General features: G+C 27.8%; 3 protein-coding genes across 3 annotated transcripts; 2 read left to right on the top strand and 1 right to left on the bottom strand.

Annotated features, from left to right (window-relative positions):
* The first annotated feature begins 249 nt into the window (after positions 1 to 249).
* On the top strand, positions 250 to 5,619 carry LOC111039633 (D-3-phosphoglycerate dehydrogenase). The gene is made up of 8 exons (XM_022323223.1): positions 250 to 507; positions 1,480 to 1,643; positions 3,523 to 3,588; positions 4,482 to 4,635; positions 4,705 to 4,837; positions 4,902 to 5,008; positions 5,079 to 5,219; positions 5,385 to 5,619. Exons 1-8 carry the CDS (start codon positions 364 to 366, stop codon positions 5,481 to 5,483), a joined length of 1,008 nt encoding a protein of 335 aa, XP_022178915.1. The 5' UTR covers positions 250 to 363; the 3' UTR covers positions 5,484 to 5,619.
* A 121-nt stretch (positions 5,620 to 5,740) lies between these two features.
* LOC111039632 lies at positions 5,741 to 14,227 on the top strand. Its single transcript, XM_022323222.1, has 13 exons — positions 5,741 to 5,965; positions 6,070 to 6,192; positions 6,305 to 6,468; positions 7,814 to 8,011; positions 8,537 to 8,655; positions 8,927 to 9,117; positions 10,904 to 11,114; positions 12,447 to 12,700; positions 12,786 to 13,040; positions 13,093 to 13,237; positions 13,299 to 13,450; positions 13,510 to 13,677; positions 13,780 to 14,227. Exons 1-13 carry the CDS (start codon positions 5,854 to 5,856, stop codon positions 14,157 to 14,159), a joined length of 2,472 nt encoding a protein of 823 aa, XP_022178914.1. The 5' UTR covers positions 5,741 to 5,853; the 3' UTR covers positions 14,160 to 14,227.
* A 17-nt stretch (positions 14,228 to 14,244) lies between these two features.
* Positions 14,245 to 17,889, bottom strand: LOC111039634 (U2 snRNP component IST3-like). The gene is made up of 3 exons (XM_022323224.1): positions 17,686 to 17,889; positions 15,036 to 15,188; positions 14,245 to 14,963 (listed from the first exon to the last, which is right to left on the bottom strand). The coding sequence occupies exons 1-3, from the start codon at positions 17,697 to 17,699 to the stop codon at positions 14,282 to 14,284; spliced, it is 849 nt and encodes a 282-aa protein (XP_022178916.1). The 5' UTR covers positions 17,700 to 17,889; the 3' UTR covers positions 14,245 to 14,281.
* Positions 17,890 to 18,329: the final 440 nt, after the last annotated feature.

The raw sequence follows: 18,329 nt of genomic DNA on the forward strand, positions 1-18,329 counted from the left end.
CAAACCAATAGAAAAAAAAAGATTATATTTAACGAAAGTGATTAATGATTATAAAAAGAAACGAGTTCAAATCTAAGACTGGCAAATAATTATTAATTAGTATCTATATTAATTTTCATAGTACAATAATATAATGTCTAATATACATCGATAAGAATTAAGAAATACCAATTGAAATTGCTTGATCATCAAAAATTGCCGTCTGCAGTGGTTAGAACCACCCGCCACTCGTGTCGTCCAAAACCAGTTCAACCACTTTATTGTTCACTCTCGTGACTCGGATACAACAGTGAACACTGAACACTAAACAGTACATTCAGACATTCATTACAACACTCTTGTCTCATACACTCGTCTGCAAACATGTCCAGTCCACGTGTGTCCATAAAAAAGGTACTCATCAGCGATGCTTGTGATCCTTCTTGTGCTACACTTCTTGAAAAAAATGGTATTGAAGTTCAATCAAAATACAAATTGCCAACTGATGCTCTTATAGCAGAGTTAAAGGTAATATTTGAATTTTTTATAGTTTATACGTCTATAATACCATTATAATAACTATATTAAATATTTATGTCGTGCCGTACATTATAATTAGCAATCACTAAACATTAAATTAATTAATACTGAACATCTTTGAGGTAATTGCCCCTTAAACATATGTTAAATATTCAATTTTCCATGGAACCCGGCATAAGTATAAAATATGTAAATTTAAAGTAAACATCTTGTGTCTTATTATATTATTATGTCATACCTACTGCATTTATGTTGGTATAGGTATTCAAATATTTTTTTCTAGTTTTAAATCTTTAGGTAGTTAGGTTTTACCGGCAGTCTATTATTTTATTCTGTTTGGAGTACCAGTTCTCAAATTATGGTGGAATTTCAGTATTTCACTTGAAATAAATATTTTGACATTTCTAATAGATCTATTTTTAGTCATTTGTGGTGAGCAACTGATCTCTGTATATTCATTGGTAGTATAAAAAATGTTTAAGATTATCTGGTTTAGACTTGTGTATTGAAGAAATTTACTGTGTAGAGGTTTTCTGTTGCTTTCTGCATAGTTTGCATGGTGGTCTTTCTATGGTCTAGGCTTAAACTGGTGACAGTACTCATCAGCAAATAGTGCTGTCTTATTATACTCTGACCAGTGAGACTACATGCTTTGGCCTTCCAAAAATCTATGTTTTGTGCATCCCCCATGCGACACCCTGCATAGAAGAACTGATCTCGATAACAGGGTGGCGAGTGGGTTTTGCATAAAATAGTTATGATCCCTCACTGGACAGAGTGTACACTATACAGTCTGTCATATTATTATTTATACAATTTACCAATAATATTTATTTGCATAATTATAATTTGTATTAAACTCAAGTGTTAAGTAGTTAGAAAAATGTTTTAGAACAAAAATTAATATAAAAAACAGTAGGTACAGAAAATAATTTGCTTCAAATAAATTTATTTCCTCAGGCTGGATCGTATGATGGATTAGTTGTCCGTTCAGATACAAAAGTAACTAAGGCAGTAATTGAAGCTGGAGCCCAGTATGGCCTTAAAGTTATTGGTAGAGCTGGAACAGGTGTTGACAATATTGATTTAGACTCAGCAACTAATGCAGGAATACTAGTCCTTAAGTAAGTTCAAAGTTGTATAATCTTCATATAGTTATTTTTTCAATGATTGAATACTTTTTTTATTATATTAAGTTGACACCACTTAGTCAGTTGAAGGCACCGTGGTATAATAATAACCAAATATATTCAATTTTTTTAAATTTTGGAGACATCACAATTTTACTAAATATTGGTAAATGACCCAATAAGAATGTTGTATTGTTCCATTTGTAAGAATAAGATTCATTAGTTAAATACATTTCTTTTGGTACCCATGAGTATGCATACTATATTTATATTTATAGTTAAAATAAACCATATCATTATTAATAATTGCAATAAAAAGTTACATCCAATTCTGATTTTTGATATAACTGGTTATTGCATTCAACTTGTAAGCTAATAATGTGATAGTTATCCTAAGGCTTGTGGTATTTCAAATGTATCTGGTATCTGGTATCAATGGTATTATCAATAATAAAGTTTTTCTAGTAATTACTAATTACCTAGACATGGTATTTTTGATAATTACTGAATCAATGTTTACTGATATTCTACAATCCTGAAAATACGTAATAGTTAACGTAATACAATTATTTTTTACTATGTAAATAAAAAATATAATGTATATTATTTAGACTTTACGGATGTATCTAGTTATAATGATCAAATACAATTTTAAATAATTTTTGAAACTAACTGTTTATTAATGATAAAGCAAAACTGGTTATTGTACTGGTTGAATAATAAATAAAACTAACAAAAAGTAGTTTTGCTTTTTTTATATGGATACTTAGGGAAAGTACTGATCAATCAAACTTTAGAACTTTTACCAACCTAAATTCAATTGAATTGGTCTAGAACAGTTAAGTTTACCAATGAACATACCAAAATGTAGTTTGCCCCATTTAGTTTAACTCCGCATCTCACTCGCTTATATGCGCCTACATTTGTGTACAGACTACCGATTTCATACAATTTATGATCATTTCATTTCTTTATTAAATAAAGATTGGCAATTAAAATTTATCTGCTATTGACTTAATACATACCACTTAAATTAGTTACACAAATATGCTTACAAGCTATTACATAAAAACATATTTAATAATCTCAATAGTATATTTTTAAGTGGTTTATTCATATCTAATTTTAGATAAAATGTAGCTATATTTCTGATGTTAATTGTTGTGATTTTTTTCAAGAATTCGAATTAAGTAATTAAAAAGATTATAAGAGATACAAATTAACGTAATATCATGCTTTGGCCTTTAGCAGATAAAAATGTAATTTATAATTTCAACATACCTATCTAAAGTGTTTAATGTACCCAATTGAAGTGTTAATTTTTATTAATCACAATCTATCACATACTTATTAATATTTGTTCAGTATTTGATTACTAATAAAATTATTACTTTAACTTGATGATTTATGATTTTATCATATTTTAGGTTATCAAATTAAAAATTAAAATATGATTTAAATGTATCATCTATAAAGGTTTTTATTGAGTGGAATAATTTTAACAATTATATATTACTATTACTTAATAATATATTTTAGATTTGTCAATGTTATTTTTTGAGTAACAAGTTAATAATAAGTAATTTAAATCAGTTAATACATTTTCCGAAAAATTGGAACTATGCATCCAATATAATTGTTTACAATTTAGAATAAGTATAAACATGTAGGGGTGGGAGGGGGTAGTATAAGATTATCCTTTTTTTCTTTAAATTATATTTATACTTACATTTTTGAAAAATATCATCGTATAGTTAAATTTAAACTGTAATTATACTGTATGAAAAAAAATGTGTTATTCAAATCTTTTTCAGTATCTGTCTCCTTTATGTATATAATAATTATAGATCTAATTTAATCATTTTTATTGTAGTACGCCTGGTGGAAATTCAAATAGTGCTTGTGAACTGACATGCTCATTAATATTGTCGTTGGCTCGGTAAGTTTAAATCTTAAATTATATTTTAAAATAATTTTTTTTTAAGTTTACATTGTTTATTGAATATTAAAGTTATTAATCAGTTATCTCGGTTTAAAATATACTGTTACATATTCTATTCCTTGAAACTGAAACTTAATGTTAGTTGTTACTTGTTAGATCATATTAACCTCGTAACCTACAGGCAGTAAAAAAAAAAAGAATTCAACATTTTTTTTAACTGGTTATATTTTTAAACTATCCTTTATTCGAAACATGTATGGTCATCATAATATATGATATAATTAGTATTGAAGTACGTCAATAAAATAACATCAGTAACTGTGATTAAAAATCCGAAACATGTTCTTTATATTTTGAGATGATTCATATGTTAGAACATTTTATTTTATTTTTTTTAGACATATTTAACACATATTAATACATTTATACAATTTTAAAAATAATCCAATTTTATTTTAAAATATTATATGCTAAAAAATTTTAATTTTAATTACAATTGATAGAGGTTATATTATATTATTTTATCTACAAGTATCAATCAGTACTCATATAATTTATATTATGTTGATTTATTTAAAACAATAAAAGCTAATAAATAATAATTTTAATAAAAATAATATGCGCTTGAATTTTATTTTACATAAAATTAACTTATTTCTATGTCTAATGTACATTATCTAGAACTGAAAAATCGTTTTTAAAATTGTGGGGCTCATAAAGTTATTTGTTTCATGGGTGAGGGATCCCAACACGTATCCTAAGGTATGGGGCTCTGTCCTCTGTATCATATAAAAGTTACAGACAACATTAATAATTGCACAATACCTATCTCTATTATTCACCTAACATTGAAATGAAATGAAATGTACCTATTTAATGTTTATATTTAGAAATGTACCTCAAGGATGTCAATCTTTAAAAGAAGGAAGATGGGATAGAAAGATTTATATGGGAACTGAAATCAAAGAAAAAACTATTGGTATACTTGGTTTAGGTAGAATTGGTCGTGAAGTAGCTTATAGAATGCAAGCATTTGGTATGAAGGTATGTCAATAATGGACAATAGTAATTTTTAAAATTAAATAACTTAGAATTTGTGATTTTTATATTTAGACTGTAGGATACGATCCATTTATCAACAAAGAAGCTGCAGCAAAATTTGGTGTGGAATTATTAACTTTAGAACAGATTTGGCCTATTGCTGATTATATTACTATACACACACCTTTGATTGAACAAACAAGAAGTACTTTTACTAAACGTTTAAACTGGTAAATAAATTACATTAAACATTTTTTTTGTCAAACTAGATCTGATCAATGATGATGTATTCAATAAATGTAAAAAGGGAGTGAAAATTATTAATGTAGCCAGAGGTGGCATTGTGGATGAAGCTGCACTTTTAAGAGCTTTGAATGTGAGTATAATAATGGTATTTTTAATTTTAATTGTATACAATTGGTGTTAATATCTGCTTAAATAAATAGAATGAAAAATGTGGTGGTGCCGGATTGGATGTTTTAACAGAAGAACCACCAAAAAGTTCTGAACTTAAAACTCTTATTTCACATCCAAAAGTTATTGCCACTCCTCATTTGGGAGCTTCCACTCTTGAAGCACAAGTTAAAGTAAATTGAGCAATTTTAACATTTACATCATATAATTATTATATTTATTAACTGATTCTTAGTATATTTTTTGTCATAAAATTATCAAATTTGAATGAGAAAAATATTACCGATCAAAACATTTTGAATTTGTAATCATAAAATTAATATTGTGTATTATTTCAGGTTGCTGAAGAAGTTGCACAACAATTTATTGCGTTAACTAATCCAAGCAGTAATTACTCCTTAAGCGGATTGGTCAATAAATTAAAGAATGGAGCATAAAGAAATTTTTAATGTTAACACTGTTATTATTGTAACAACTAATTTAATTATTATAACTATGAAATCATAGTTGTTTTATTATACATACAATATTTACATTAAATCTACTATCATAATAAACGACTCATTTAATAGACTTTATTTTAGTTATCTTAATTAACTTCAGTATATTGTAAATCATGATATCACAGTTTATGTAAAAACAAACAATGGAACAATAGCATATTAGTATGTACCTATATAAAATATTAAATCATGAGAGATAAGTTTCTTTAAACATGTCCATGTTTTTCCTCAAAAATCATCCATCCTTATTTCCAAAACATATTAGTACTTATTCATTGCTCCAAAGTCTTCGGGTTCAAAAAAAATGCCTGTTAAAAAAGAAACTGAAGATGGTCCAATACAGAGATTTTGTAAAAAGTGTAATATTAATTATAATCTTATTATGTTAAAAATTACATTATTTCTAATGTATGGAGGTAAGTCTAGACTAGTTAAATATGATAATATGAACCTCTATATAGTAAGTATATAAATTTTTTTAATTATGATTTTATTTTTATAAATAAAATTTACTTTTTAGCAACATCGTCATTAATTCCATATTTAACTATTCACATGCAAAGCATTGGTTTGTCTGTTGAAGAGATTGCAATTGTTTATCTGGCATTGCCATTGACTACTTTTTTAGCTCCACCTGTTTCAGGTACTTATTTATAATCATACCAAGTGATAAATATTATGTACTAAATTGTGAATTTTAAAATTGTTCATAACAATTTACTATAATTCTTGTATTTTATAAAACATGGATTTAGGATTTCTGGTTGATAAATTTGGTCATTATAAACCAGTTTTATTTATATCACTGGCATTAAATGCTATATTTCATCATTCCTTGATATTAATACCTCAAATGGAAACACCTGGAGCAATACCATCAGCATATGTAATGAGACATCCAGAATCTGGAAAAGTTGATGTAATTAAAAATTAAAATCTTATAAACTAAAAAAATTAATCTAAACTAGATATTGTGCTTTAAAAATATAAATACATTAGTGTTTTTTCGTTATGTTCAATAATTGTAAACTGTACCTCCTAAATAAGATCTACAACAAAAATTTTTATTATTAATATTGATCATACTTTATGTACAAGTAAATATAACTACAAATATAATAAATAAATATATTAAATTAAAGTTGGCAATTTGAAAGTATTAAGATTTAAGAGACTAAATAGCCGTTAGTCTTAGTTATAAATGCTTAGGTAGTACCTACCTACATATTGAACATTTATCTAATTTAAATTTCTTTTTCGATAATAGCCTTATTAGTTAATGCATTTGATACCTACATGTATTAAGATTATGTATAATATTCTTTTTATATATTTGAACAGTACTCTTTGACCTTACAGTCGTTACTTAAAATATAATTAAATATATAAATGATAAATAGACTATAGACATAAGTCAGTACAAAAACCATATAGATACATATCACAATTTAAATATCCACCGTCAAATATTGAACACTGTCCTGCAGATTAGATTAATGCAGTAAAATGAAGAATAAAAAAAGACATCTAATACTGCAATACTTACTCTCTGTCCTTATAAAATAATATGCAGAATTGCTGCAATCGGGATTAAAAATACATAATTGGTGACAATTCGAGATTAGCAAAAACAGTAATTACCATGCAGGTATTACTTAGTAAGTGTGTATCTTCTATTTCATATGCCGCGTTTTTCCTTGAAATTTTCTCATAATCCATATTTATGGCACTTTTTGTTTAGAAATCTGGTTGTTATTAAGCTGTATCTTATAATTCAATTTTTGGTTATTATCTACTACTCTGCTGAATATGTTTGGGATCTTGCATTTTTGCTGCAATGTTCCTATCTAATGACTAATAGGTACCTAGTATACATTTCCATTGTATTTACGGCATTGCTGTATTGGTATAATAATATTATATTAGAATAATTATATTTGCCCAAGTAAAAAGTTGCAAATAATTATATTTAAGGAATCAAAATATGTTGATGAAAAAGAAGTTGAAATTAACATGTATTGATGTATATCAATATATTGTTCTATTGAATTCATCAATTATATTATCTTTCTAAATATGTATTTTGCAATAAAATATATTGTATTTTATTTTTAGAAAACTTACTTCATTCCTCCTTAGCAGGGCAATACAATATTGATGACGATAGGTATATGTTTTTAATGCACAATACATATACACTGGCTATACCAAATAAGAGCTATAAATGAAAGAGCTATTTGTTTTATAAATACATTTTGTATTAGGTTTGGTGGAGTCCTTGTCCAAGTAGAGAATGTCCAGAAGCCGAAGAAATCAATTTAGTTTTAGATGAGTGTGATGATCATTGTTTGTTGAGAGATTATACTGTACCGCGTGATGAAAATAAAGGAGTCACAAAAATTGAACAAAGTATTGCTGTTAGACCGCCGACTTTTATCACTGGACTTACAAATCCTCAACAAGTATTGAAATAAATATTAATATTATAATAATTTATATTTAACATAATTAGGTTAACTGAATATTTTCAGATTTTGCTAATTTTTATTTTATTGATTATTACAAACAAGGCTACCTATATTACTGGCATTTCAAAAAAATATTATAATTATAATTACTTAGCTATTAAGGATTATGTATGACAAAGCAATAGTACGGAGTAGGTAGACTCTAGGCAAACCTATTATGCCTACTTCATTAAAGTAAAAGTTAAATCATATTTTAGAAGATAACTTGATGTACGTGTAGCTGTGTAGTGGTGTAGGTACCTACGAATAGGTACCTATAATAATATTGCGGACTATAGAGTAGGTAGTTCTACCTAATTAGTTTTAATTAAGTTAAATTTACAACTATAAATGGATGCAAAATTAGAGTATCTATACAATTGAAAATCTCTACGGTTTTACATATATATTAGTATAATATAGAAAGCTTATTACGAATACCTATATAAATTTGTTTAATTTGTGGTTTTCACTATACAGCAACAACTTCCAAATTGTATAGTACCGCCAGTAAACAATCACCAACCAGGAATAGACGACCCGGACTTATATTTTATTTACGAAAAAACTAAACAAGCTAAAAATGTGACTAAACAAATGTGAGTAGTCTAGACATCAGTCATCAAATAATTTTATTGCTCAGGACTGAGGTAGGAACCTAAATAAATAAATACAAAATGACATTCCGGAGGTAGGAGTGTTGCAGTACATATACCTACCTATAACAGTATAACCTATATAATAATTAATAGGTAAACCTAATATTGTATCATTTTTTGAAAACTGTAAAATAGTAGGTTCCTACCTACCCAACAGATAAAAACAAATTGGCAATGATTTTGATTCTATTTGTCAATTGACATTTCACAGCATAAAGAAACCCGAACCAAAGAAAAATAAAGTAAGAATGGGCGTTTTATTGAATAACGAAACTGTAAAAGAAATCGCCAACATCGGGGCCGGATTAAACAACATCAACGATACGTCTAGCAAAAAAGAAGCCACCGTGTTTGTGGTGTTGGACATGCACCCGGGTCTTATGAATCCAACTGAAACATTAGGTAGGTACTAGATACAGATATAGTTAGTCGGTACCATTGATTTTAGAATATACATTATTTATACATTATTATTATAATTTTTATTCTAAAATCAATGTCGGTACTACTGGTACGGGGAATAGTAAACTCCTACAAATGTAGATAATCTCCTATATAGATATAAGATATAGTATTAATTCCTACAAAAGATAGTGTTGACTCCTATAAAATATTTTTATTTTTTTTTATTATTTTTTTAATTGAAAACAATCTATGCTCTAGGCATAATAAGAATATATGCTACAAGTAATTTTACGTGTATAGGGTGAGGGAAGTAACCATCCAGTGATCGCACTTCTTTTTGCTTATTTATAATTTATATATAGGTCTTATAAATATCTTATTTTTTCGTTAATCATTAAGAAGATCCTGAAGATCTCTGCACCAGTTTCTTTTTAGACGTCGTGGTGGGTTTCCAGGAATCGTGTGAGTTGCTAGTCCAGATATAAGAGGGTTTGGGTAAGAGGGCAGTTTATGGAAGAAATGTTTATAGAACGTTTTGGCTTCTTCGTGTATAGTTTTAATTTTTAAGTCGGAGAGTATAGCAAAATTTGAAATATAAGGTGGGGGCATTGGTGATGGAGCGGTAATGCTGAGGAATAATGTGCTGTATGTATGGCTATTTTTATCAGGAAGCAAAGCAAAAAGCCAAAAACTAATGGTATATAATTTTGATTCTTAAAACCATGAATCGTAAATAACTGCCAAAAATATTTCGTACAATAATTAAACGTACCGTGTAATAATATTTTTTCGTTAGAACAGAGAAATTTTAAATTTTTTATACAAGAAAATATTATTATATCTTCATCATTTGATAAAACAAATTGTTCAAAGCGGTTTGTTTTTAATGTTTTTATATCCATTACATTTATAGTATCATGAACTTCGTCGATACTTCTAGGCAAAGGGGGCAAAATAGATTTACATGTATTATACACATTTCGTGTAATATATGAAGATCAGTTGTATTTAAATTATTTTCATTGTGAACATTTTTAATTTCAGTAGAAATAAACTTGCTGGGTTTTTCTACAATATTGTCTTCATTTACTTTCCTTTTCAGTAAATTATTTACTTCTCGACGATTCAATGTAGCATCTTCGTCATAATTGTGAATTAGATCTAAATTTTTTTTCAATAATTTCTTCATCGGTATTATTTGTGTACATTTTACATTGGCACTTATTAGTTATTAGTAATACAACGCCAAGTTTTTTGACCACTTTTTGCAGTGTAGTGTAAACAAATTTATATTTATCAACCATTAAATATTAATAGCTTTTTACCATTCTGAATGTACGTGAATTCCATTGCTGTTGTTGGTTTATAAAAATGTGTAATGTACGACTATACAAACTATATGATTAACTTTGCGACACGTTGCGATAGTTTTTGCTTTCTTGATATTTCGCAACACTTAGCAACTCGGACCCTCAGTAATTCAAAATAGTTCATGAGTGCCACCAAAATTTGAATAGTAGAGAGTCGACTGTCGTAGGTGTATTATATTGTACTATAATATCAGAATAGTAGAATACGTACTTACTTAACGACTCAGAATAATTTATTCTCTGGACTCGTAGCCCGTAGTTTTATATGCAAACCCGTAGTTTCCTGTTGAAGTCCGTAGAGATGACAGCCCTATCTGATTAGTGATTATGTGTTATATTCAAATCATACCTATTTATCTATATAACATATCATATTCTGGTTCTATCGTCTGACTATGACGTGTATTATATAGGAATGGAGCTACCCGAACTCGATCAAGATGAACAAGTAACAGATTTCCGTCAACATTTTTCGTCGGACATGTTGGTTTCGTCTGGAGTAAATTTTTCGGCTCTTCTCGATCATGATTTACGATGTGGTGGCAGAGTGCTGGCTACAAACTTAACGTACAACAAATTAAAAGAGCTCGCTGCGGATTGTATGCTCCAAAAATGTATTTTCAGGTATACCTGTCTACACTGGTATTATTATTATATATTATTATAGGTATAAAGGTATCCACGTACATAAGTTCGGTTAAAGAACATTTTTCCTGTGGCCCACACATATACTGGCAGTGGCGTATGCAGGATTGTTCAATGTGGGAGGGGGGGGGGGGTGCTTGCATAAAAATTAATTACAATTTGATTTCGACTTTGTCCAGTCTAATATTTTCAGACGTTTGGATAAGGTATTTGAATATCATCAACTTCAATGGAGGTTTTAAGAAGCAAATTGGAGGGTTGATAGTCTTGGGAGGTCTATAAAGAAGTTTAAGGAAGTTTAAGGTTAGGTATACGGCGTATATGAGTGTATTAAATGAAAAAAAATTACTTTACAGGAAAAACTCTCACATCTTGTTTATAAGTCGAATTTTGATAATTTATTTTTTATTTGAAAGACGAGAACTTTTTCTAGGTCGGGTCAGAGCCCGAATTTTCGTTTTACTTTAAATAGTGCTGGAAAAATACGATTGAAAAATAACAAATATTATACATTATTTAAATAGGTACATAATTTACCCAACCTGTTCTCTTATTTTAAATTTTAAAAGAATTAACGGAATCTGAATATTCTACAAGGCGTAATAGTTTTTCCTGTAAGACACATTTTTGTACTAAAATGCAACAGCTTCGACACCTTTAATTATTAACTCGTTTAAATTTAAAAAATGTGTTGCTAATCAAATTGACTTATTATTGTATATAAAAGCGGGGCCCGGGGAGTGGGCCCCGCTCACCCTGCCATAGAGACGGCCCTGATTTAACCTACTTATATTATTGATTTACCAAAAACAATGCCAATAAAATGTACAATATTTTAAACCAACACACAGTCTCCGATCAGAATCAATTTTGGTAAGTAATGGTATATGGTTGAATTAAAATGTAATAGTAATCTGTGCTCCACTCGAAACTTACTGTACAGCAAAGCCGCAGATACCCCCCTGTCACATTTTTTTTTATGTTGACTATGCCTAATCCGGCAAGACTTACCTATATAAATTTATGTTCTTGTTAACTAGATGACGATAATTGGAACTTGATAAATATTTTAAAAATGTAATAACTAATTACAATATAGCCATATGGGAATGAGGAGGGCCTCCCCTCTGCGTACGCCAGTATAAACCAGCTTTTAAATATTTTGACTTGGTTTACGAATATAACCAAAAAGTACACCGCTTATATGAAATCCCTAATTTTAGAACTTATTCGTCGTACCTATCCATCATTCCGGGTTTTGGTTTTCATTATAATATACCACCAAGTAATAAAAATATTTTTTTAATATAGGACAGGTGGACCTGAACGATGTCCACCCGAGTACAAACCCTCAAACGAAAAAGTGTTTTGGATTTATTTTGGCCTACGATTTATTGGTACCACTATGTTAGCAGCATCAGTTACAGTAATGGATCCTATTGCTTTAAGTCTAATTCAAAGGTATGGCGGACAGTTCGGAAGAGAAAGGTTATTTTCTACTGTAGGCATGGCATTATTCTCTCCACTCACCGGTTGGCTAATTGATTCTATGAGTTTAAAAAAAGGTATTCAATAAGTTAATCATTATAAATAATATTAACAACTTAAATTTAAAATATAAAACGTGTAATGAATGTTGTCAAATATTAGGTTACACGGATTATTCATCTGCGTTCTACACTTATGATATTCTTCTTGTTTTGTCAATGGTAACATTATTAATGATGCCGGTAGGCATTAAAATGCCTGCAGACCATATATTAAAGGACATGCTAAGACTTTTAAAATTGCCACATGTAACGGCATTTATTTTTTTTTTGTTCATGCTTGGAAATTGTTGGGGATTTATAGAGTCATATTTATTTTTGTACCTTAAAGAATTGGGCGCTTCTAATTATTTATTAGGTGAGTTTATATGTAAAAAAAAAGAGTTGAAATTATAAAACCAAATTTATAGGAATTACAGTGTCTGTGGCAACAATTAGTAGTATTCCATTTTTGTATGGTGCAGAAAAAATATCAAAAAAAATTGGACATGTCAATATCATTGTCATAGCCTTTTTTTCACATGCAGCTCGATTAATGGGTTATTCGTTTATTGAGTAAGGTCACATCGAATATTTATAAAATACTTAACTTATAGTATGTAATATTTTATTGCAGAGATCCATGGTGGGTGTTTCCATTTGAAGCTATTGAATCTTTGGCAGTTCATTTAATGTGGGTAGCTGCTGCAACTTATTGTGCTTTACTTGCACCTAAAAATCTTTTAGCAACACTTATTGGTGTTATTGGAATGTCCCACTTCAGTCTTGGTAAATAATACCATTTTTTTTACAACCATTAAAACTGAAAATGTTTAAAAATGTTTAAGGTCGTGGAAGTGGAAGTTTTATTGGAGGACTTTTAATTGGATCCTATGGAACAAGACAATCTTTTAGATTAATGGGATTACTAGGAATTTTAAGTGGTACTGTGTATGGTCTATTACATTGCATGTGGCTTCACAAGTTTGAAGATCAAACTAATACTGAGAAATCTGGTTAGTTTTATTGATTTTAACTGATAGTATTTGTGTCATGGGTGTATTAATTATATAATACAAAATATAAATAGAATTATTTTTGTTTGTTTTTTAATCTAGAACCATCAGAAGTAGAGTCTTTAAAAGGAGTTGAAGAAAACAATAAGGAAGATTTGTCTGATTTAGAAGCAGAGGCTAGACGTTTAAGCTTAATGATTAAATTTAACCATCGTGGATCTTTAGCATCATTGGATAAAGAACTACTACCAGCAACTAAGTCCCAGAGCGATCTTAGAAGTGCATCGTTGCAACTCCCTAAAGTTGACTTATTGAAGTCTACTCTTGAACTTAATTACTTACATAAAAAAGCTAATGTGAAAAAAACAATTTTAAAAAAAGAAGACAGTTGTGCGTCAACTCCACAAGCTAATAGAAAGTCACTGATAATTCAAACTACAATGGAAGAAACTAATAATTTTGAAAACAGCGAAGAAAATTAAAGAATAAATAAATATATAGTTGTTAAATGAAATAAAAAAATCTTGGTTTTGACATAAACTTACATTATATTTACATAGAATTTTTATAAATTTTTTGTTTTTTTATAATTCTTGTCATCTTTTTAATAATTTTTTCTTTTATTCTTATCATCATAATATTCATAATCCTTGGTATTATATTCTTTTCTGTTGTCTCTGAACTTCTTTCTATCTCTTTCACTTAATTTATCTCTACTACTGTGCTCTTTAGATGATTTAGTTTTAGAATCCTTCTCTTGACTTTGACTGTGTCTAGATCGTTTATTACTTTTCTCTCTATTACAAGATATATCTTGTTCACTTTTGCTATGTTTTTTTCTATATTTTTCTCTTGACCTTTCTCTTTGATCACTACGGTGCCTTTTCTTATCTTTAGATTTTTTTATTTTTTTATTACTTTCACATTCTGGACTTCTAATTATTTCTGGAGTGCAGACTTCTCGTTTGATTTCTGGAGTTCTATATGTTCTTTGAAATTGTGGAGAATTTATTTCCTCTTTTATTTCCTCTTTTATTTCTGTTTTAACCTGGAAATCATCTTCTATTTTTTCAGTTTTAATTTTACTAGTAGGTTCTGAGTTCTTTGGTGGTTTGTAATCTTTAACATGATCAACACGTAATATTCGACCTAGTACACGTGTACCATTGAAGTTATCTACTGCTAATATTGTGCTTCTTTGGTCTTCATAGCATACAAAACAATATCCTTTCTGTTTGCCAGTATCTTTATCCCGTACCAAATTTAGGTTAGTGATTTCTCCATATCTAAAATTAAAAACAATTCATTAATTTTTCAATAATTTTATGCGATTAGTAAATTATACAAAATTCAATTACTGAGAAAATATAGACATAACATCGCCTTCAGAAAGGTCAAAAGGTAATCCTCCAACAAATATCCATGCACTGGATTTATATTCATCATGCCATGAACTTTTAGGTAGTCGTTGCAATTCTTGTTCACTAAGTTTTTTCACATTTCTCATATTTCTGAAGGAATAAAATACATGAATAAACTTAAAATATATAATGAATACTACATTAAACAGTACCTATGTAAAATAATATTGATATTATAATATTATTTAATTAATGTTAATATAGTAGACTTAAATTAAATACTGAATATTTTAACTTTTAAATAAATATATGATGAGAAAAGGAAATATATTTTTGAATTTTTTTTCTATACATATATTTTAATAAGATCTGTTTTAACAGCTGTACATATCATACGCAAATGGTTTTTATTGGTGCATGACTTTCGATTTACACTAAATCACCAATCAAACATTGTATACATGTTGTACATGCAAAATTGAAACAGATCTTATAAATTATAATACTATGAAATATGAACATTGTGATGAAATAAAATATTTTAAAATTATTTCTGTTTTATACCTACAGATATATGTATAATTATATAGGTACATAATTAGGTTTATTATGGATTTATAAGTAAATCCATATACTTATTAAAATAACACAAATTTTAGTTCATAAACTTTGGATATTTTTAACATTTTTTAGTAAATTACCTGTTTACACTTGTAACTGAATGATACATACTTTTGTTTTAAGTTAATATTTTTGATATAATTTTGTAAAATGAAATGTAATAATAATTATAATTATATAGTAATAATTATTATTTAGTTGTAATATTGTAATAAGAACTATTTTTCCATTTTTAAAATACACTTTTTTAGGGTGTATTTTTATTAGTAAGCCAAACAGCAACGAATAATGATCTAAATTGACATTTTTTAATAATAATCATAGGTAGGTACCTACCTACATAGTTATTGTTTACTGGTAATATTTTATGACCTGAAATAGTATTCTAAGGAAAATCGTATACATTAAAAGATTAGTTACATAGTTTTCAAATAAGTTCTACCTGAACTACTTAATATAACCAAACAATGTTTATTTAAATTTTTTATTTTGGAGTTTGGACCTCAACTGTATACAGCAACAGTGACCCTGAATTCCAAACAAATAATATAGGTGCAGAAGTAGAAATGTTGTATATGTTACGGGCAAAGTGGAAAATTCGGACAATGTATACAGTGACTGGGCATTGTATACAATGTCCGAGGTAAATTGTGAAGTATTTATACAAATAATTTGCATAATATTATTATACCTAATCAATGATATTATATACTTATTTAATTATACTCGTTTATATGGTTATTTATATAAGAGTATTACAATTTTTTTTTAATTAATTAAATTTTAAATGTATTTAAAGGAAATGAAATAAAATATTATGTGCATAATGTTCAGTTATATGATATTATACATGAAGTTCATTTCTTAATTGGACATGGAGGTAGAAATAGAATGGAACACGAGATTAATAAAAAGTACAAAAATATAACTAGAGATGTAATAATGTTATACTTAAATAATTGCGAATCATGTAAAAATAAGGGAAGTACAGCTAAAAAAAGGTTGGTTGTAAAACCAATCATATCTTCTGAAATGAATTCTCGCTGTCAAATTGACTTGATCGATATGCAACCATAATCAGATGGCGATTATAAGTTCATATTAGTTTATCAGGATCATTTAACAAAATATATTATGCAGATTATTTGTATAAATACTACACAATTTACATTGCCCAATATACCTCGGACATTGTATACATTGTCCGAATTTTCCACTTTGCCCGTAACATATAATATATACTTATCAGAAATACCATAGTTGTAATACCAGATTATGCCTATGAGTGATATAGTCTCATATGTTATGCTAACTCATGTCATAAACATTAATACATACTTAAGTTTGAAATATTTTAAGTTTTAATACCTAGAACAAAATGTATAGATAATAAGATTAAACAAAAAAAATTTTAGTTATAATTATAAAACAGACAGACTTTGGGAAGGGGAATTTCAGGAAGCTAAGCCCACTCAAAAGTTTTGAATACAGGTCTTAGATCCCCTGGCTCTTACAACTATAAAGTGCATGATATATACGTATCTAATAATTGTCATAATTGTAAAATTAATTTTCAATAATTTGGAACGATAATAAATTTAATATTTAACTTCCGCAGTCTTTCACATCATGCCATCTGGGTTGCGATGAAAAATAAATGATATTATTTAATTTTTAACTACCAATTTATATTGTTATGTTATTAACAAAAATATGAGCAGATATGAAATAAGTTCTAATTCAAATAATTGAATGACTTTATAATTATAATAAATTTGACTTAACATTTTTTAATATTGGATTTGGTTATTTAGGTACCCGTTTTATCCTTGTGACCTCACTACTAATTTAGTTACCTATCTATCTTGATAATTTATTACGTTTTATAAGTAATAATACACTTATCTTACTGTGTAGGAAGAACTATTGCAATTAGAAAATAAAACGTAAAGCGTAAATGTATAATACTACCATACTAGGTATGTATATTGTGTAAGAAACGATAGTTTAAAAACGTTGTACTTACGTTAACGGATTCATTTTTAAAGTTGTTGTGTTCTTGAGTACTTTAGTTTGTAACTATAATTAATTATTAATAACTAATAAGTATTGAGTATTAAGACCTTAAGTTTATCTTCATTTAGTTCATTTTAAATAACAATTAATAAATATACAAGCGTCTAGCGACAGGGAATCCGAATGGCTGCAAGATGGCCGACTTCGTTATCATGATCCGTTATCACCAATTTTGTTATCACTTTATTTAAAAAAAATATATTTCTTTCCATTACCTTGTTTAGTTATTTCCAACAAAGTTGTATAATTTATTATAAACTCTATATAGGTACTAATTCGAAATTCCAAGTCCATCTCATTTTAAATATTCACCAAGTAAAATGAACTCAGTACATCCAGTACTTCTTAAAATATTTGTGTTTGAGTTTTTACTAATCGTTAAAAAATTTGCCTGTTTGTCACCACTCCCATTTTGTCCAACACTTTATTTAAAAACAATACATTGTACATGATGATGGAGCTGGCCAGCAAGGATCTATCATTCCTATTCTCAATTATTATTATTTAATTGTATTTGTATTATAAATGCATTGTAATTCTATTATTATTTTGTTTTCAATGTTAATTTCAACTAAAGAAATTTAGTGTTTTCAT

Source organism: Myzus persicae, unplaced genomic scaffold, assembly GCF_001856785.1.
Source record: "Myzus persicae strain clone G006 unplaced genomic scaffold, MPER_G0061.0, whole genome shotgun sequence".
NCBI lineage: Eukaryota > Metazoa > Arthropoda > Insecta > Hemiptera > Aphididae > Myzus > Myzus persicae.